At 53.0% G+C, this 20,769-nt stretch overlaps 1 protein-coding gene across 1 annotated transcript in view; it reads right to left on the bottom strand.

Annotated features, from left to right (window-relative positions):
- Positions 1-18,581: 18,581 nt before the first annotated feature.
- mrps25 (mitochondrial ribosomal protein S25) overlaps positions 18,582-20,769 on the bottom strand; it is a 28,725-nt gene continuing 26,537 nt past the window's right edge. Inside the window, exon 4 of the mRNA XM_070895854.1 lies at positions 18,582-18,797. Within this exon, the coding sequence (XP_070751955.1) occupies positions 18,605-18,797 (193 nt within the window). The 3' untranslated portion in view covers positions 18,582-18,604. The remainder of the gene's footprint in view (positions 18,798-20,769) is intronic.

Here is a 20,769-nt window from a genome sequence, read left to right as displayed (position 1 = left end):
TGATAGGGTGCCTGCGGCAGATCCAGAGACCACCACTGAGGGGTTCTAGTGGTATTATACTGCCGCTTAAGGGTTCCCTGTTTTACAATAATCCCATCATCTCCACACTCTAAATGCAACTGGAATTTGCAGAGGAGGGCTCTAGCCATCAAGTTACAGTCCAGATTGGTAGTGATGACAAATTGATGTTCTACCGATTCTTCCTGGTAACCCACTTTAACCGGTTCTGACACCAGGAATGTAGAGACTCGTCCCAGGAATCCTGACAGTCCCTGTGTTTCAGTGGAGGCAGGGAGTTTAAGCTTTAATTGTACAGAAGACATGAAGGCTCCCGTATCTATCAAGAAGGGTTGCCACTCATTCAGAATTTTTAACAATATCATTGGTTCGTCTTCCGGGGAGGGTCCCTGCACAATCAAGCTACGTAGTCAATACGAATCATTGGGGGACAATTGACCAAAGGGGTTGTTTTGGGAGAAGTTAGTGTAAGATCCTTGTCCTCTCCCCCCTTGCCCCCCTCTTCTTCCTCCTCTTCCTTTTTCGTGCTGACGGTAGGGGCACTTTTTATTCCAATGTCCTTCTTGCCCACAATTAAAACATTCATTTCCTCTTACCCAGCCCCGACCTCTTCCCATATCCTGCCGGGGACAATAGGGCGGTCTGTAATTAGCAGGGCCCGGGCCATTTGGGTGTTTAGTATAACCGTATCCTTGCTTATCCACCCAACCCTCCATGCAATATTGCGGTTCCATCTGGTATCCCCTTGGGTTGGGTTTTGGTCCTTCCACCCGAGACGGCTCTTCCTTTCTAGTCACGTATTCAGACTTGACCCGGGTTGGGGGCGCACCTCCCCCCTCTCCTTTCTTTTCCTGCCAATAATATCTAACCGCCCTTTCTATCTGGGCTTTACTGTTATCTGCCCAATTTATATTATTTGTCCGGATAGCGTGAGCAATTGAATAGGGCAGGCACTGAAGTAGAATAGCGCAGAATTGAGGAGAATCCTCTCCCTCCCTGAAGGCATTATCTCCTGATTGACTCCCGTATATTTCAATAAATCTTTCCATAAATTCATCGGCAGTTTCTTCTCGCTTGGGTTTAGTTTCTAATACTGCGGCCATACTGATGGGCTTTTGAAGGGTCGTGGTGAGAGCATTAAAGATAGCGTTTAGGCAATCCTGGACATCATTAGGGTGTGCAACCACCAATGCATCATGAGTAGCATGTCCTAGGTGAGTTCGAAATCGGGTATGCTCAGTTGGGCTCAGGGTTTGCTTTACCAAGGCCCACAGGCCCCTTGATTGTAAACTGAAATAGTAATTCGAAGATGATCTATAAATTTGATAGGTTCTTTTTTTCGATATGGTATGTTGGCCATAAGGGCCATAATTTTGTTCGGTTTCCAGGGCACATAGACATCTATGGTGGGGTGGTTTGCAGCTTGCTGTGCATCAGGGTTTGGCATTGGTCGGACTGGGAATTGGTGTCGGGGCTTTGGGATCTTGGAAGGCATTTCTAGGTCGGAGGATGTTTCAGAGCTGTCTGACTGCTTGACAATTCCACGTCTCAATCGGCGGGAATGTTTGCTATGCCTTTCACAACTGGGACTGGTAGATTGACTAAAAGATTTACGGGACTGTCTGTGATATAGAGATATAGTTCTGCCCTTCCAAGTGTGAGATCTGGTCCTCTCGGCTATATTGCCTGTGAACTGGGGATCCGAATCACTATCAGAGGATGAGGAGTCAGTTTGGGTTTGTTGCTTCGTTGGTATGGGGTTACATTTATCTTTAACTCCTCTCGCCGGAGTGTAAGGTGGAGGGTGATGGGAAGAGGACTTGAGCAAGGGGCCAGGGCTTGCGGGAGGCGCCGTTGGGTGCTGAGTCAGTGACCATTCATCAATTTCATCATCAGCCTCGGTCAACACAAAGCCAGCATTTGACTACGTAGTCGGTCAATACCTTTCTCAGAGGTCCCAGCGGATCTCTTAGTATGTTTCTCGTACGCGCATTCTTTTTTTAAGATGTCTACAATTTTAACATGTCCTCCCTCTGTCAATGAGAATCCTAATTTAATAGCATTTATTTGCCAACTTGACAGAAGTGATGCATCTTTTAATTTTTGACAATAGTGTCACCATGTTGCAATTAAGTTTTCGTCCCCTTTCCCTCGTCCCCTTCTCCAAATTAATCCCTGTGCTTTTTTTGCTACCTCCATGCTTCTAGTGCGACCTAGAGGCCATTGGTCATCTCCTAATAATTTGTTCAGGGCTCCTGATAATTTTCTAAATTCTTCAGCACTTTCAGGGAATTCCTCACATAACTTTTGTAGCGGACTACCCGCATCCGTTGTTTTATCCAACTGATTACCAATTTTCACGCCGCCCCTCGTATTTAAACTAACTCTAATTCCCACGGTTCGCGTCGCCACATGATTTAAACTAACTCTAACTTCCGTGTCGCCCCGCGGTTCGCGTCGCCGCGTGATTTATTCTAACTCTAACTTCCGTGTCGGCCCACGGTTCACGTCGCTGTGCGATCGCGTCGGCCCGCGGTACATGTCGCTGCGCGATCGCGTTGGCCCGCGGTTCACGTCACCTCGCAATCGCGTCGGCCCGCGGTTCACGTCGCTGCGCGATCGCGTCGGCCCACGGTTCACGTCGCTGTGCGATCACGTCGGCCCGCGGTTCACGTCACCTCGCAATCATGTCGGCCCGCGGTTCACGTCGCTGCGCGATTGCGTCGGCCCGCGGTTCACGTCGCTGCGCGATCGCGTTGGTGCGCGATGTTGCGTTATCCCGCGGTTCACGTCACTGCGCGATTTTGCATTACCCCGCGGTTCACGTCGCTGCGCGATCGCGTTGCTGCACGATTTTGCGTTACCCCGCGGTTCGCGTCGTTGCGCGATCGCGTCGCTGCGCGATTTTGCGTTACCCCACGGTTCGCGTCACTGCGCGATCGCGTCGCTGCGCGATTTTGCATTACCCCACGGTTCGCGTCGCTGCGTATTCTATCTAGCCCTATCTTCCGTGTTGCCGCGTGATTTGAATCCAATCAGTGCCTAGACGGGCCAAGTGATATACAAGGTCGACGTCACACCTGACCTGGACACTTATCCCCTATGAACCTTACTTAATTCCCCATAAGCCTTACTTAATTCCCTCTGAGCCTAATTTAATTCCCTATGAGCCTAATTTAATTTGTTCTAGTCTCCAGATTTCCCTATCCTTTCGCGCCACTGCGCAGTTTAAATCCAATCAGAGCCTAGACGGGCCAAGTGATATACAAGGTCAACGTCACACCTGACTTGGACACTTATTTCCTAAGTTTAGAAGGTATTCACCAGATTGTTATGGATCTCGTTCAGACACTACCTGAGAACCAGCGAGAAGCCAAACTTTCCTCAGACTTTTGAAACCGGGGGAAACTGGAGCTGTATTAAAAGTATACTTACTCCAGTGGCCACTTTCCCCTCATCTCGTCCAAGGCTAGGCTGGCTCTTAATTCGCAAATTTTCGGCAGTCGTCCGTTGAGATGCCACTTCTGACACCAAATGTTGATTTCTGAGTTCTTTTCCTTCAATCTGGTTCAGTAAAATCACTGAGTCGAATTCCGATTTTGCTTTAAACAAAGCAGTCTTTATTTCTTATCGGCCGAGACTCATCAGACAGAAGGTGTACTCTCTTGATAGAGCATACACACTTCCTACGGACAATTGAAGTTACATCGTAAAGCGACGACAGTTATACATTTTCGGAAATAGATAACAAGATACAATTAGAGTGACATCCTAGTTCAGCCTATCCCTTTTGATCCTTCCTTTCCTTTGTCCACTCATGAGCCGACATCTATATGGGCTGTTTTTACTAAAGCTCAGGCATTGCTTCTAAATGTTACAATTTTACTGGCGTGACTACGAACTGAAACCTTGCAATTCTTCTACTTGTGCTGATGTTGTATTTTCATATTTTCATTTATCCATTTCATGTTACAATTTATACTGGCATGATTAGTAACTTAAAACCTTGAGAAAGCCTATTAATTGTGCTGATGTTGTATTATTTGCAATTTGACATTCTCTTAATTATTTTTCCATGGCTTACACTTTTTCATATATCCAGTTCACTTCACTGTCTTCATTTCCATATATCCAGTTCACATATCCACGGATACTGTGAGCTTAAAGTAAGGTGTGACCGTAGCCCTTTATTACAGGTCTCCAGAGTGCCTCTTCAGCCTATGAGGCCTCCTTGTGTACAGGTCCTCCCAAGGAATTGTGGGATCCCTTGGGACTCCAGGGGATGAACCCTCTGGTAGTTAAACAAGGTATTTACAGGTTTACATATATAACACTTACTATGCGAATAATAGTACTTCATGACATTGTCTGTATTTGAGTGTACCTTGTTACTATTTGATGACATCTGTATGTTAAATAATCTAGTTTGTGTAAAGAAATTCAGAAAGCAGTTAGCTGTGATTTCAGGACAATTCTACATCATCTGCATGTTAATGGTCTAAATAAGAGTTCAAAGGTTTTTTAGTACAAAGATGAGAGTTTAGACACTGGACAACAATGACACTGGAATCTCGAAAGGTGTGTTACTTCTTGGAGAGCTGCCTTTGCAAGCAGAGAGTTGACTTGTGAAGTATACTTAGTTTGTTCAGTATGAATGTCTAAATCAAAGACCCGATCCTGCCTTGACTACAACTGAGGGTGTGCGTAATTCGACTTTTAAAGCAACGAAGCGCAAAGAGCAAGTCAGCCTTACAACAGGCATCTCAAAGCACTGGTGAAGTACCACCAAGATCCTGCAAATCCAATGGGAGTATAGGCGCACAAACATCAGCGTTCTCTCTCAGGCCAACATCCCCAGCATCGAGGCATTGACCACGCTCGATCAGCTCCGATGGACGGGCCACATTGTCCGCATGCCTGATACAAGACTCCCGAAGCAAGAACTCTACTCTGAGCTCCGCCACAGCAAGTGAGTCCCAGGAGGGTAGAGAAAACGCTTCAAAGACACCTTCAAAGCCTCTTTGAAAAAAATGTAACATCCCCACTGACTCTTGGGAATCCCTGGCCCAAGACCTTTCAAAGTGGAGGAGAATCATCCGAGAAGTCACCGAACTTCGAGTCTCTTTGCCGGGAGCACGCGGAAGCCAAGTACAAACAGCGGAAGGAGCGCACGACAACCCAAGCCCCCCACTCACCCGTCCCTCCAACCACCACCTGCCCCACCTGTGACAGAGACTGTAGATCCCACATTGGACTCATCAATCACCTGAGAACTCACAGTGTGGAAGCAAGTCATCCTTGACTCCGGGGGACTGGCTAAGAAGAAGACAACAGTGACTACACTTAAAAAGTACTTAATTGGCTGTAAGGCGCTTTAAGACATCCGATGGTTGTGAAAGGCGCCATATAAATCTAAGTCTTTCTTTCTCCTAGCCCCTCACCCCCAATCCCCCCCTCTCCTCCTTTCAATCCCCTCTCCTGTCCCCAAATCGCCTCTCCTCTGCTCCTCCCGATCTCCAATCCCCTCCTCCCTCCAATCCCCTCTCCTCCCTCCAATCACCTCTCCTCCCTCTGATCCCCTCTCCTCCTTCTGATCCCCTCTCCTCCCTCCGATCCCCTCTCCTCCCTCCGATCTCCTCTCCTCCCTCCGATCCCCTCTCCTCCCTCCGATCCCCTCTCTACAGCTAAAGGTACAAATGGAGGAACTGAATTCTGATCGCTTTAATATCTATGTGTCAAATGACCATTGCAAGCGGCGTGAGTTTTTTCGGTGGTTAACAAAATAACCACCTGGGCAGAAGTGGAAAACCATTGTATAGTGCGGGATTTTAATGTATTTATTTTTTTATCTCGGATGGACATTTCAGCCCAGATGACCTTTAAGGATGATAACTCTAGGAATGATTGTAAAAATGATGGCAAATTTAAATTTGTGAGACTTATGGAGGGATCAGAACCCCATAAAAAGGGAGTTCTCCAGAAGAGGTTGTGTGGGTGATGTTATAAAACTGAGCCCAATAGATTTTGTGTTAATGCGGGAAGTTCTGAGGTGATGGAGATTTATTATAAAAAAGTATTTTTTAGTGATCACTCTGTTTTGGTTCTTAAAATTAGGAACAGCAGAGTTAAGATCAGTCCAGGGGTGTGGATTTTAAACAATCAGTACCTGAAAGAAATTGCTTATAAAGAAGGGATTTTAAATATAAAAAGAATGCTTGGAAGGAACTTTCTTCTTGAGTTTGGTGGGACAATTTCAAACATGAGGTAAAGGTTTTTTCAAAACATTATGGGAAAGAAAGAGCAACAGCTAATCGGTGTCGAGGAGAATATAAACAGAAGGTTTACAGATATCTGTAAAGCAGTTGACGGAGGGGATAAGGGAGCAGAGACTAAGTGGAAGGTTTTAAAGGAAGTGTGTGAATTATTGAAAGCTGAAAAATGCAAGGTGCCATTCTCTGTGCAAAGGCCAAAGATGCATTGGAGAGACAAAGATGCACTAGAGGAGTGTGATATTCTGGATGAAATAAATATAGTGAGAGAGGAAGAAGTATTAAGGGGTTTAGCAGCTTTGAAAGTAGATAAGTCCCCAGGCCCGGATGAAATGCATCCCAGGCTGTTGAGCAAAGTAAAAGAGGAAATGGCAGTGGCCTTGACCATCATTACTGTTATGTATCTGTAAAGCATGCAGTCCCATGTTCTGCCACCAGGGAGCTCATCCCCTGAAGTTCCAAGGGAGCCCAGCATCCCTTGGGAGCACTGTATATAAGCTGGCCCCTAAGGCCTGTTCCTCACTCTGGAGTGTCTTATTAAAGACTGAGGTCACTGTTACTTTAACCTCCCTGTGTGCAGCCTCATCTGTGTTAGGAACACAATAACTGGTGACGAGAATACGAATCCAAAGCAAAGATGCAGCAAACTGTGGGCATCCTGGAGAAATTCTTGGAGGGTGAGGACTGGGAAGCCTAGACCAGTACTTTGTAGCCAACGAGCTGGACGGAGAAGGAAGCGCTGCAAAAAGGAGAGGATCCTCCTCACAGTCCGCGGGGCACTGACCTATAGCCTCATGAAGAATCTTCTGGCTCTGATGAAACCCACAGGTAAGTCATATGAGGAGTTGTGTACACTGGTTCAGGAGAATCTTAACCTCCCTGTGTGCAGCCTCATCTGTGTTGGGATCACAATAATTTCCAGTCCTCTTTGGATCTGGGTATGGTACCGGAGGATTGGAGGACTGCTAATGTAGTACCCTTGTTTAAGAAGGGAGAAAGGGATAGGCCGAGTAATTACAGGCCTGTCAGCCTAACCGCAGTGGTGGGAAAATTATTGGAAAAAATCCTGAAAGACAGGATAAATCTGCATTTGGAAAGGCAAGGATTAATTAGGGACAGTCAGCACGGATTTGTTAAGGGAAGATCGTGTCTGACTAACCTGATTGAATTTTTTGAGGAGGTAACCAAGAGGGTCGATGAGGGTAGTGCGTACGATGTAGTATATATGGACTTTAACAAAGCTTTTGATGAGGTCCCACATAGTAAACTGGCCATGAAGGATAAAACCCATGGGAAACAGGGCAAAGTGTCAAGTTGGATCTAAAACTGGCTTGGAGGTAGGAAGCAAAGGGTAATGATTGATGAATGTTTTTGTGACTGGAAGGATGTTTCCAGTGGGGTTCCGCAGGGCTCAGTACTGGGACCCTTGCTTTCTATATCAATGATTTAGATTTGAATATAGGGAGTATGATTAAGAAGTTTGCAGATGACACTAAAATTGGCTGTGTGGTTGACAATGAAGAGGAAAGTCATGGGCTGCAGGAGGATATCAATCTACTGGTCAGGTGGGCAGAGCAGTGGCAAATGGAATATAATTCAGATAAGTGTGAGGTGATGCACTTTGGGAGGGCTAGTAAGGAAAGGGTATGCACATTAAGCAGTAGGCCACATTATAATGTAGATGAACAAAAGGACCTTGGAGTACTTGTCCACTCTTTTGGGAGGAAACTGAAACATTAATCCTTAAATCATGTCCCCCCGATCTGGGGGGGGGGGGGGGGGGAGGCCACACCAAACATTTACAAGGCCCTTTTTTTGTGTTTTTTTTTGGGGGGGAGGGGGGTTTGTGTTTTTTTTTTAAAGTTTTTTTTGGAGCACTAAAATCATATATATTTTTTTTTCTCCAAGTGCCCCCGACAAAAGGGGAGGGGGACACTAAAAACACCGGCAATTAAAACAAATTAAACTTTAAAACATAAAATCAAATTAAAATTTGGTTGCCGGGCGTAATGATGCACTCCAGTCCCTCCGGTGCCCACCTCTCGCGGAAGGCCGCGAGCGTACCGGTGGACACCGCGTGCTCCATCTCCAAGGACACCCTGGCGCAGATGTACGCGCGGAAGAGAGGCAGGCAGTCAGGTTGAATGACCCCCTCAACCGCCCGCTGCCTGGACCGGCTGATGGCACCCTTGGCCATGCCCAGGAGCAGTCCTACGAGGAGGCCCTCGGATCTACCCGCTCCCCTCCGCACAGGGTGCCCAAAGATCAGGAGTGTGGGACTGAAGTGCAGCCAGAATTTCAGGAGCAGCCCCTTTAAATAATAAAACAGGGGCTGCAACTTCGTGCATTCGGTAAAAACATGGAACACGGACTCTTCCAGACCACAGAAATTGCAGGCGGCCTGGGAGCCCGTGAACCAGCTTAAAAATTTATTGCACAGCACTGCTCCGTGCACCACCCTCCAGGCCAAGTCCCCGATAAATAGTGGGAGGACTCCCGCATAGAGTGCCCTCCATCGGGGACCCCCGCCTCCTCCGGATGGCAAGATGGTACGCCATGGCATGTCCGGACGGCAGGCAAGGATGGCAAAGTTGAGAGTGTGCAGGAGCAGCCCGTACAGGAAACCCCTCCGCGCGGAACTGCAAGGCACGGAGGGGATTTCCTCGAGGCGGCTCAAGTTGTGAGGCGCTGGCTCCCGAGGGAGGTTCCGGGGTTTGGCGCCGATGAGGAATTCCGTCCGGACGGGGGTCAGTTCGGACGGGATCTCCCCACGTGCTTGAGCCTCCTCGATGCACCTAACGGAGTCGGGGCCCAGAGCTGTTTTTAGCGACTCGATGGCATCGGCCGCGCGGCGGACTTTAGCAGAATTTAGGCGGCGCGCCAGCGTGTCTGGCGCCATCCAGCCCGCTTCTCCACCATCGAGCAGGTCCCTGACCCTGGTCACCTCACCAGCCACAGCCCTCTCCTCCGACCGCCACCTAAAACCTCGGTCGTGGAGGTACGGATTCCCGAGCAGCGGCTCCTGCAGGACAGCCGCCACTCCAGCCGACGGAGAGCTGCGCTTGGTGGAGACTTTGTTCCAGACCCTGGTGAGTTCCTTGTAAAAGACAGGCAGCTCCTGGAAGGCAGTCCTGACGCCCCCCATACTCACAAACAGGAGCTGCGTGTCATAGTTGAGGCCGTGCTGCTGGCGGAAGAAATACGTCGCCAGAGCACACCACCTAGGAGGGGGCTCGACGTAAAGGTATCTCTGCAGGGTCTGAAGACGGAAAGTCGTGAGCTGGGCGCTGACGCACACCAACGACTGACCGCCCTCCCCTAGCGGGAGACTCAAGACCGCGGCAGAGACCCAGTGCTTCCTGTTGTTCCAGAAGAAGTCCACCAGCTTCTTCTGTATCTTGGTGACAAACGCAGGGGGAGGGGTCAAAGTGACCAGCCGGTACCACGACATGGCGGCCACCAGCTGGTTTATGACTAGCGCTCGACCCCTGAAGGACAGCACTTGGAGCAGTCCTGTCCAGCGCCCTAGGCGAGCGGCGACCTTGGCCTCCAGCTCCTGCCAGTTCGCCGGCCAGGCTCCCTCGTCGGGGCTAAGGTAGACTCCCAGATAGATGAGATGGGTCGTGCTCCAGGCAAAAGGCCTGAGCTCCTCCGGCAGCGAGTCCACGCGCCACTGACCCACCAGGAGTCCGGAACATTTCTCCCAGTTGATCCTGGCGGAGGATGTGGCCGAGTAAATCTCCTGGCACTCACGCATCCTCCGCAGGTCAGTGGGATCCTCGACCGCGAGGAGCACGTCATCGGCGTAAACCGAGAGGACGACATCCACGCCCAGCCCTTGCAGAGCTAGTCCCGTCAACCTCGTCCGCAGGAGGCGCAGGAAAGGCTCCACGCAGATGGCATATAACTGGCCGGACATGGGGCATCCCTGGCGCACCCCTCTCCCAAAGCGAAGGGGCGCCGTCAAGGACCCGTTAACCTTTATCAGACACTCCGCGGCGGCGTACAAAAGTTGGATCCGGGCGACGAAATGCGTCCCGAACCCGAAAGCGAACAGAGTTCCGAACAGATAGTCGTGATCCACCCTGTCGAATGCCAACTCTTGGTCAAGAGATAGGAAGGCGACCGACAGACCAGCCTCCTGGGAATGATGGATAAGGTCCCGGACCAGATGGATGTTATCGTAGTTTGTCCGGCCCGGGACCGTGTAGGACTGGTCGGGGTGGATCATGTGGTCCAGCACGGCGCCAAGGCGATCAGACATCGCCCTGGCGAAAGTTTTGTAGTCCGTGCTGAGGAGGGAGACCGGGCGCCAGTTCTTAAGGAGGCGGAGATCGCCCTTCTTAGGCAGCAGGACGATGACTGCCCTGCGCCAAGAGAGCGGCATCTCCCTGGTCGCCAGACTTTCCCCCAGGACCCGCGCGTAGTCGCTCCCCAGGACGTCCCAGAATGCGCTGTGGAACTCCACGGTCAGCCCGTCCAGCCCCGGGGATTTTCCCCTCGAGAGCCGGTCGAGGGCGCCGGTCAGCTCCGCCAGGCTTAGCGGAACTTCCAGATTTTCGGCGCTCTCCGGGCCGACCTTCGGCATGTCCTCCCATAAAACTCTACGCGCTTCCTCGCTGGACAGCTCCGGAGAGAACAGAGCCCCGTAATATTCACGGGCCCTGTTGTTGACGCCCTCCGGATCCGAGACGAGAGAGCCGTCGTCGGCCAGCAGCGTCAAGAGCTGCTTACGGACACTCTTGTCTTTTTTCCAGCGAGTAGAAGAAAGGGGAGCCGCGGACCAGATCCCGCAGGAACCGGATCCGCGACCTCACGAACGCGCCTCGGGACCCGACGAGCTGCAGGTCCTTCAGCGCGGCCTTCTTCGCTTCGTACACCATCCGCAGGGCCGGGTCCTCGACGACTTGACCGAGACGGGACTCAAGGTCGAGCACCTCTTTTTCTAGGCGCCCGACCTTGGCCGCCCGCCTCTTGGTCGAGCCCCTCGCGTACTCTTGACAGAAGACGCGGACTTGAGCCTTGCCCATGTCCCACCATAGCCTCAAGGAGAGGAAGCCCCCCTGCTTCCTTCTCCAGTCAGCTCAGAAATGACGGAACGAGTCCTGGAACCGCACGTCCTCCAGCAGCCAGTTGTTAAAGTGCCAGTACGCGGACCCCGTCCTCGCGCGGAGCGAAGCGAGCTCCGCCCACACCAGGTGGTGGTCCGAACACGGCACCGGTCGCATGGAGGCCGCCGGGACGCAGGAAACGTATGCCCGAGACACGTAAAGGCGGTCGACTCTGGACCATCCTACTCCAGGCCTCACCCAAGTAAAGGCGCTGGAGTCGGGATGGAGATTTCGCCAGACGTCCACCAAGTCGAAGGACCCGACCAGGTCCCTCAACTTCTCCATCGCCGTCATGCACTGCGGGGCACCGGAGCGGTCCCTCGCCTCGAGGGTGCAGTTAAAATCCCCCCCGAGGACAATGCAGTCGCCGACGTCGACGGAGCCAAGAAGAGCGAACACTTCTTCGAAGAAGCGCGTTTGCTGCGGTCCAGGCTGAGGGGCGTACACGTTCACGAGATGGAGCGGCACGTCCCCCAGGTGAACCGTCACGTGCAGCAAGCGGCCTGGCACGGGCTCCTCGACCCCCAAGATCTCCGGCTGAAAATACGGGGCCAACAAGATGGCCACCCCACAAGAAGTGGTAGTGAGGTGGCTCATGCGGACCTCTCCTTGCCATTCCAGGAGCCACGTGGCTTCGTCTCCCGGAACGGTGTGGGTTTCTTGCAGGAAGCACACCGCATATTTCCCCTCCCGCAGGAGCGAAAAATTGTTAAATCTACGGTGTGCCTCTCTGCCGCCGTTGATGTTGAGGCTGGCTATGGTTATCTTCATGACAAAAGCAGAGTGCAACCTCTACCTAACCTATTGTGGGGGGGGGGGAGTGGAGTCGTTTGTTGACCTCCACTCCTTCAGCAGCCCAGCGAGGAACCTTTTGAGCCGGCGCAGCTCAAGGCCTTGCGCCTTTGATAAGGGCCCGCCCGCGGCCATGGTTTTAGCGGCGGCGCGGACGGACGCGACGAGCAGCCCCGGCTCGGACCATCTTTCCAGGGCCAGATGGGCTCGGTTGCGGCGACTCTGGCTCTGGACCAAAAGTCCAGGAATGAGGGGGGACTCAGCGACGGGCACGAGGAGATCCACCGCCTCACTGGCGATGGACTCGAGATCTTCTCCCTCGTCCCCCACCGAGTCCCCGTCCCCCTCCGGGAGGTCGCCGTCAGCAGCCGGCCCGTCGACCGCACGAGGTACGGCAAACGGCCCGGCCGCTCCATCCGGCCCTGGCTCTGCCCCGATCCCACCCCCAGGATCGTCGGCAGAGGAGTCCCCACTAGGCTCTTTTAAAAGTGGTGCTGGGTCGGGAAGCGACAGCGGAAGGGGTTCCTCCTCCGCCCCAGGAGCCGGGGAACAAGGAAAGACCTGGTCAAAGTAATGTTCCAGGTCCTCCAAGTACCCCAGCTCCAAAGTTGGGGGCGAGGGTTGTTGTTCTTCCCCCTCCCCACCGCCACCCCCCGGCCCAGCATGTACAGAATCGTTAAAATTGTTCATATTTTCTGTTTCTTCCGGGCCGAGCGACTCCCGGGGGAAGTTGGTTAATAGCTGGGCGGGCTCAGGTTCGGCCTTTTCGGCCCCGCCCGCCTCAGTCCCCGGGACGCTCGACCCGGCGGCAACGCATTCCTCCGCTGGCCCCGCACCCCCCACGACAGGCAGATCTTCCACGCCATCCCCGGGAGGCAGAGGCTGGGCAGCCTCGACTGTCTCACCCTCCCCGGGGACAGATTCCTCCTGCCAAGGCGCAGTTTGGGGGCGCTGGTGGGGGACGCGGGACTCGTGGCGGGCACCGACTCCTCCGCGGAGGGATGTTGTTCCCCCTCCGCCTCATTGGAGCGGCGCCTCCTTTTGTTCCTGGGGGGTCACGGAGGCAGGAAGACCTCCATGTCTGCCGAGGCCTTTCGCTCCACTCCCCCCTTTTTCTTATCTTGCCCGCGCCTGAACCCCTCTGCGGTATTGGTCAAGGGCTCGGGCACGGGCTCAGGGCACCCCGCGCTCGCCGGTGACAGGGTTGGGCTGAGCGCGGTAAACAAATTGTCTGGCGCACTGAGGGGACCCGCCTCGAGATGTTTCGCCTTCTTCCGCGCTTTCCTTCCGATCGGACTCTCTCCCTCCCCCCAGCCGGAGGCCGTGAAAACAAAGGCCCCCGACGATGCCCGAGCACCCACAGCTCCCGGCACGCGGACGCTACTAGGAGGAGGGGTGGTGGCGATGCCAGCCTTGGCCGCCCTCGGTGGTTTGGCAGCCTTGGAGGCGGGGCAGTTCTTACGAACATGCCCCACCTTCCTACAGGCATGGCACCGCATGCCGTCCGACGTCCAGAAGATGCGGTAGGCAGTCCCCTCGTGCACCACATTAAAATTGCCCTCTGTTGTCTCCTCCCACGCCAGCCGGACAAAGAGCTGGCGGCGGAAGGAGAACACATGGCGCAGGCTGTTCTCCCTGAGGCCGAGCGGTATGGGGTTGATCCCCGACCTTACCTCCCCCAGTTGGTGTAGGTGAGGGAGGAGGAGCCCAGCAGGAACAAAGGGCAGGACGTTTGAAAGGACGACCCTCTGCGCGGTGGCCTCGAGAGGGTCTACCGGCAGGAACGTCCCGCCCACCGTGAGCCCCTTTTCAAGGGCCAGGGACACCGCCCACTCCGATCCCAGGAAGAATATAGCCTTCCCAGACATCTTGGAGACTGCGACAATGGCCGAGGGGCTGACTCTTCAATGCTCATTGTGGGGTGAGTGTAGCTCTTCACCCCGTGTTTCTTTGTTATTAGTCTGAACGGTGGCAGTGCAGCAGGAGGCGCAGTGGATGTGGACGCCGCCTGCGCGTACGTCTTAGCTGGCCCTGCCACCGACGTGGATGGGGTCACCATCACGGGGTCCCTTTAAGGGCTACACCCACCCCAAAGTCACAGGCCCTAATGGTCTTTAATTGGCCTCGTTGGTGTTTTGAGCAGAGGGAGCTCTTAATGGGGCACACCTCTCCCCTAGTTAACGAATGGGGAGGGGCCTTGCTCCCTCTGCTCAGTTGTCTTAATTTAACTTTAATTTAAGGAGGAAAGGGGCTTTTAGAGAGAGAAGGGAGAGACAGAGAGAGTGACAGAGAGAGAGAGAGAGTTGGGGGGGGGGGGAAAGAGGGAAGCTGCAAGGGCAGGTCTCCCCTCACAGCGATGGGTGGGCGTTTTTCTGGGGTGCACTCCCCAGATGATGGAAAAAAAACAACATACAGTCCTTGTAGATGGTCTTCGGATGGGGGGAGAAGATGTCTTCACCTGGGGCAGCTGGAGCCACCTAGGCACACACTCCCAACGATGTTAATTAGGGTGATTAGTAATACTTCAGCCAGGTAGCTCCAGCTATCCCAGGCTAGGCAATGGGGGAGGGGTGCTTCAGTGGTGTGTGGGGCCTAGCTGTAAGCAAGACCCCCACACACACTTCTACACACACACACACCCCCGCGATGTTCCGGCCCTTGAGATGGTCTTCTTTCCTCCCCCCACCGATACAACAAAGTCTTTCGGGGAATGCACCAAAACACACCCACCTGTCGAAGATTGTAGAAATGGCTCTCCCTCCTTCCACACTGGATGGTGTTTTCTCAGGTTGTTCTTTTCCCCCTCTCTCCAACTCTCTGTAGTAGTAATAAGTTAATAAATGTTCTGCTCTCCTCCTCTCCCTCTGGACGTTGAATTGTAGTAAGCCAGCCCCCTCCTCCTCTTCCTGGGCTGGTCTCAGGGTTCACTCTAGGCCTTCCAGGCAGGAGCAAAGTAGGGAGTTACTTCTCTCACAGCAACAGAGCTCCAACTGAATAGGCCACGCCTCCAAAGCTCCACCATTGGTCCACAGATCCCCTGAAAGTAGCAAGCCAAGTGGATAAGGTGGTTCAGAAGGCATACAGAATGCTTGCCTTTATTGGCCAAGGCATAGAATATAAGAGCAGGGAGGTTATGCTTAAATTGTATAATACTCTGGTTAGGCCACAGCTGGAGTATTGCATGCAGTTCTGGTCACTGTATTATAGGAAGGACGTGATTGCAGTTGAGAGGGTGCAGAGCGATTTACTCGGATGCTGCCTGGAATGGAGAATCTTAGTTATGAGGACAGATTGGATAGGCTGGGTTTGTTCTCATTGGAACAGAGGAGGTTGAGAGGAGACCTCATTGAGATGTACAAAATATTGAGGGGTCTGGACATAGTGGATAGTAAGGGTCTATTTCCATTGGTGGAGGGGGCATAGTTTTAAGGTGGTTGATGGAAGATTTGGAGGGTTTTGAGGGGGGGCTTCTTTATGCAGAGGGTTGTGGGGAACTGGAACTCGCTGCCTGGAAGAGTGGTGGATGCAGAAACCCTTACCACTTTTAAGCGATGGTTGGATGGGCACTTAAAGTGCAGTAACCTGCAGGAGCAGATGTAATGGTAAGTACTGCAGGGAATAGAATATGGCCAGGGTGATCTCCTGGACGAGTTTCGATCACCTGGATGGGTCGGAGAGGAATTTTTCCAGATTTTTTCTCCCTAAATTGATCTGAGTTTTTATCTGGTTTTGGCCTCTCCCAGAAGATCACATGGCTCCGGTTGGGGTGGAGTGTAGAATGTTTCAGTATAAGGGGTGTTGCAGTTGTGTGAGGCGGACTGGTTGGGCTGGGTGCTCTTTGCCTTTCCGTCATTGTTCATAGGTTTATATGTAACCTTTCGGGCTGCTGACCAAGGGCTGTATGGCTCTTTGTCGGCCGGCGCGGACACGATGGGCCGAAATGGCCTCCTTCTGCGCTGTAAATTTCTATGTTCTATATTTTCTAGAGCAAGAGAAATTGTGACAAAGGTGATCATTAATTGCAGAGTCGAAGGTTGGGGAAAAGATCATTAATGAAATGGGGAGATTATGGAGACGGCTAGTAACTTTTATCAAGAGTTATGTACAAAAGACATTTCCAAATTGGCGATGGAGAAGGTTATTGCTTTTATTGAAGAGGGTTTGAAGAAGGATGAGAGAAGCAGGTGTGACAAAGAAGTAGGATTAGCGGAAATAAAAGTAGCAATTATTGGAATGAAGGGGGAGGAACGCCCAGGGTCTGATGAACTAAGTGCAGAATTTTATAAAGAATTTTGAGAGATTTTGGGCTCAAAATTCACCGTCCCTGGCTACCGTGGAGTTTGGGCGGTCGACTGACCATATTCAGCTCAGGGCGGTGTTCACTTCCGCCGGAAACGTCATGGTGAAGCCGCTGTAACGATAAGTTCCCAGCGGAGAGGGAAGCAGTGTGTGGGCCACTGAAAAGCCACCAGGACAACGAAATTCACCGAGGAAATGGTCGGACTCCCGGCAGGTTTTTGATGTGGTGCTCGAACACGACACCGCTGGGGCCCTTTGGTAGATAAATAGTTTGATGAATTATTAGTGTTTTTATTTCATTTTCATGGTCTGCAGTATTTATCGTTTCATATTGTTTTGGCGCCATTAAACCTGTCGAGTGCTGCTCAGAAGTTTGCACATACCCCTGTACTTTTGTACAACTTTCAGGTCTGACTCTTTAGTGGAGGCCTGTGGGCTGCTGGGCAGGGTTCACCCTGAGGATGGGAGGAATGCTGGGAGGGTGACACCTGGTCCATTTGCTCAGACACAGGGCGGTACGCAGGAGGTGGTGTCGCCGTCAGCACCGTGCAGGCAGCGGGCAAGGGAGGCAGCAGCCATGATTCGTTCATTCTGTGCCTGATCAGTGTGCACGGTCTTCAACGGCCGAATCAGGCTTGTGGTTGGCTGCTTGGGAACAAGGGATATCCCCTGTCCACTTGGCTGCTCACTCCACTGTGGGAACCCAGGACACCACCAGAGCATGCATACAATGACGCTCATTGTGCCACCAGGTGCATCTTCTCTGGCGGTCCCTTGAAGAGAGGATGACTTGCTTCCACACCAAAAAGAGATGAGTTCACAGGTGTTTCAATGATGGAGCTAATATTCCAGATCCTGAACTACATCCTGAAGGCCGGAAGATACCTGTGTGTGGATTTTTTTAACGTGTGGTGACCGTTGCACACCAGCCACCACGCGGGCTTGACAGAGCTAGGTCTTGTCCAGTGACAAGGATTACCCAAGACGACTGGAGACCAGCTCTCTGCACAGATCTAGTGCGCACACATATCGCAGTGTGGACTGGTCTGTGCTGCACCTGGGCCCTTGCCTCTTCTGAGCCCCAAACTCACGCCTCTCCTGGGCTCCGGTCACTTCCCTTTACAAACTATTGCTGCTCCTTCGCCCCTCCTGCTGTGCCCACCTGCACTGCGATCAGTGACCTGGCTTCGCAGCCGACGCCCTCCTGCAGCAGCACATTGAACAATACATCACTGAAGTTACAGCTCAAGGCACGAGCTGGGGGACAGGGCGAGCAACCTATGAAAATGATGTACGGAACTCAGAGTTACGCATTGAATAAACTTGTAGTGAGCCACGACCCGTTATAAATCTTTCCCCTGCAGTTTGCTCTGTTTCCCAGGATTGCTGGGATAGTACCTCGCACTCGAAGCAGGGCCCACCCACAAACCTGGCCCGTCCCTAGGGTGAATTAATCACCGTGGCCACTTTCCACTAATTGTGCTCATTTGCGGGTCTTCGACGTGGTTGCAGAAATTAAGCTGGATCTTGTGGGCGCAAGGGCACTTTTTAAAAGCTTAATTCATTCATTCAATTTTTTTTTAAGTATATGAAGAAACTGACTACTGTGCCAATGTGATGAGCAATTAAAATCATGTCACTCACAGATTGACAATGTGATTAAAATCATTTTATGTGCTAAACTCATTTTCATTTGTATTAATCAAACTTTACCAAGTTACCACTCTTAAAACACCACCCAAGTGCACTGGTGCATGGCAAATTTTGCATTCGGCGATATGCAAATGAGTTCGAGCAGATACCCAAGAAAAAAACAATCTAGAAACTGGCGCAGTTTTGGGTGCAATTTGCCCCAGATTGTTACTGGAACCAAAGAGGAACCGATTCTCTGACAGAAACACTGCACTGACTGAGATCCTGTCTCAGTGTGACACACTACATATAAAGTTTTACTTCGACACTAGGATGCCTGGTTTCATCGACACACACATGACCAATAGCCTGGCCTTCATTGGCCCTGTGCTGAAGTTGTTTAACCCCACGTTACACATCTGCAGGTTCAGCGCAGCATGTAGGCTCCGAGATCAACAAATTCATTCTTGCTGAAAGCTTTATTTATACAGCAGTCCCTGCTCGCAGGGCAGCCCGATACTTCCCAGTCATTTCCTTCGGTAAAGGTCTGAGACCTGGGCAGGGAACCTGCCCTTCCACTTCACAAATGCATTCCCGCAGACAGTACTTCTTGGGCCCAAAGTGTGCAGGATGAGAATGCTCCTTCGCTGCTAGCTCTTCAGCCTCCAGCAACTCCCTGCGAGGAAACAAGACAAGATAACTGGCTATTCTCTGCACACAGAAAAAATATCAATGTCACCAGCTTCAGCTGGTGCCGCCCGCTCACCCTCATACACAGGCTGACACTGCAAGGCAGTACTGAGGGAGTGCCGCACCGTCGGAGGGGCAGTTCTGAGGGAGCGCAGCACTGTCGGAGGGGCAGTACTGAGGGAGTGCCGCACTGTCGGAGGGGCAGTACTGAGGGAGCGCAGCACTGTCGGAGGGGCAGTACTGAGGGAGTGTCGCACTGTCGGAGGGGCAGTACTGAGGGAGCGCCGCACTGTCGGAGGGGCAGTACTGAGGGAGCGCAGCACTGTCGGAGGGGCAGTACTGAAGGAGCGCTGCACTGTCGGAGGGGCAGTACTGAGGGAGCGTCGCACTGTCGGAAGGGCAGTACTGAGGGAGTGCTGCACTGTCGGAGGGGCAGTACTGAGGGAGCGTCGCACTGTCGGAAGGGCAGTACTGAGGGAGTGCTGCACTGTTGGAGGGGCAGTACTGAGGGAGCGCTGCACTGTCGGAGGGGCAGTACTGAGGGAGCGTCGCACTATTGGAGGGGCATCACTGAGGGAGCGCTGTACTGTTGGAGGGGCAGTACTGAGGGAACATTGCACTGTCGGAGGGGCAGTACTGTGGGAGCGCCGCACTGTCGGAGGGGCAGTACTGAGGGAGCGTCGCACTGTCGGAGGGCAGTAGTGAGGGAGCGTCGCACTGTCGGAGGGACAGTACCGAGGGAGGTCTGCACTGTCGGAGGGGCAGTACTGAAGGTGCGCCGCACTGTCGGAGGGGCAGTTCTGAGGGAGTGCTGCACTGTCGGAGGGGCAGTACTGAGGGAGCGCCGCACTGTCGGAGGGGCAGTACTGAGGGAGCGTCGCACTGTCGGAGGGGCAGTACTGAGGGAGCGCCGCACTGTTGGAGGGGCAGTACTGAGGGAACATTGCACTGTCGGAGGGGCAGTACTGTGGGAGCGCCGCACTGTCGGAGGGGCAGTACTGAGGGAGCGTCGCACTGTCGGAGGGCAGTAGTGAGGGAGTGCTGCACTGTCGGAGGAGCAGTACTGAGGGAGCGCCGCACTGTCGGAGGGGCAGTACTGAGGGAGTGCCGCACTGTCGGAGGGGCAGTACTGAGGGAGCGTCGCACTGTCGGAAGGGCAGTACTGAGGGAGCGTCGCACTGTCGGAGGGGCAGTACTGAGGGAGTGCTGCACTGTTGGAGGGGCAGTACTGAGGGAGCGCTGCACTGTCGGAGGGGCAGTACTGAGGGAGCGTCGCACTGTCGGAGGGGCAGTACCGAGGGAGGTCTGCACTGTCGGAGGGGCAGTACTGAAGGAGCGCCGCACAGTCGGAGGGGCAGTTCTGAGGGAGTGCCGCACTGTCGGAGGGGCAGTACTGAGGGAGCGCCGCACTGTCGGAGGGGCAGTACTGAGGGAGCGTCGCACTGTCGGAGGGGCAGTACTGAGGGAGCGCCGCACTGTCGGAGGTGCAGTACTGAGGGCGCCGCACTGTCGGAGGGGCAGTACTGAGGGAGCGCCGCACTGTCGGAGGGGCAGTACTGAGGGAGCGCCGCACTGTCGGAGGGGCAGTACTGAGGGAGCGCCGCACTGTCGGAGGGGCAGTACTGAGGGAGCGCTGCACTGAGGGAGCGTCGCACTGTCGGAGGGGCAGTACCGAGGGAGGGCTGCACTGTCGGAGGGGCAGTACTGAGCGAGTGCTGCTCCGTCGGAGGGGCAGTACTGAGGGAATGCTGCACTGTCGGATGGGCAGTACTGAGGGAGTGCTGCACAGTCAGAGGTGCTGTCCTTCAGGTAAGGTATTAAAATAGGCAGTGGCCGTTACAAGACCTGACTACAAGCTGGGTATGGTTGGGAGTTAAATATTCCAGGCTATAGAATCTTTAGTACAATACAAAACCAGTCTATGCCGCTAAAGGATAAAAGCTGCAATTAAGTAACCG

This window comes from Pristiophorus japonicus, chromosome 12 (genome assembly GCF_044704955.1).
Source record: "Pristiophorus japonicus isolate sPriJap1 chromosome 12, sPriJap1.hap1, whole genome shotgun sequence".
NCBI classification, from domain to species: Eukaryota; Metazoa; Chordata; class Chondrichthyes; family Pristiophoridae; genus Pristiophorus; species Pristiophorus japonicus.
Note: the sequence above shows the minus strand (reverse complement) of the source record. Positions and strands in the feature narration are given on the sequence as shown.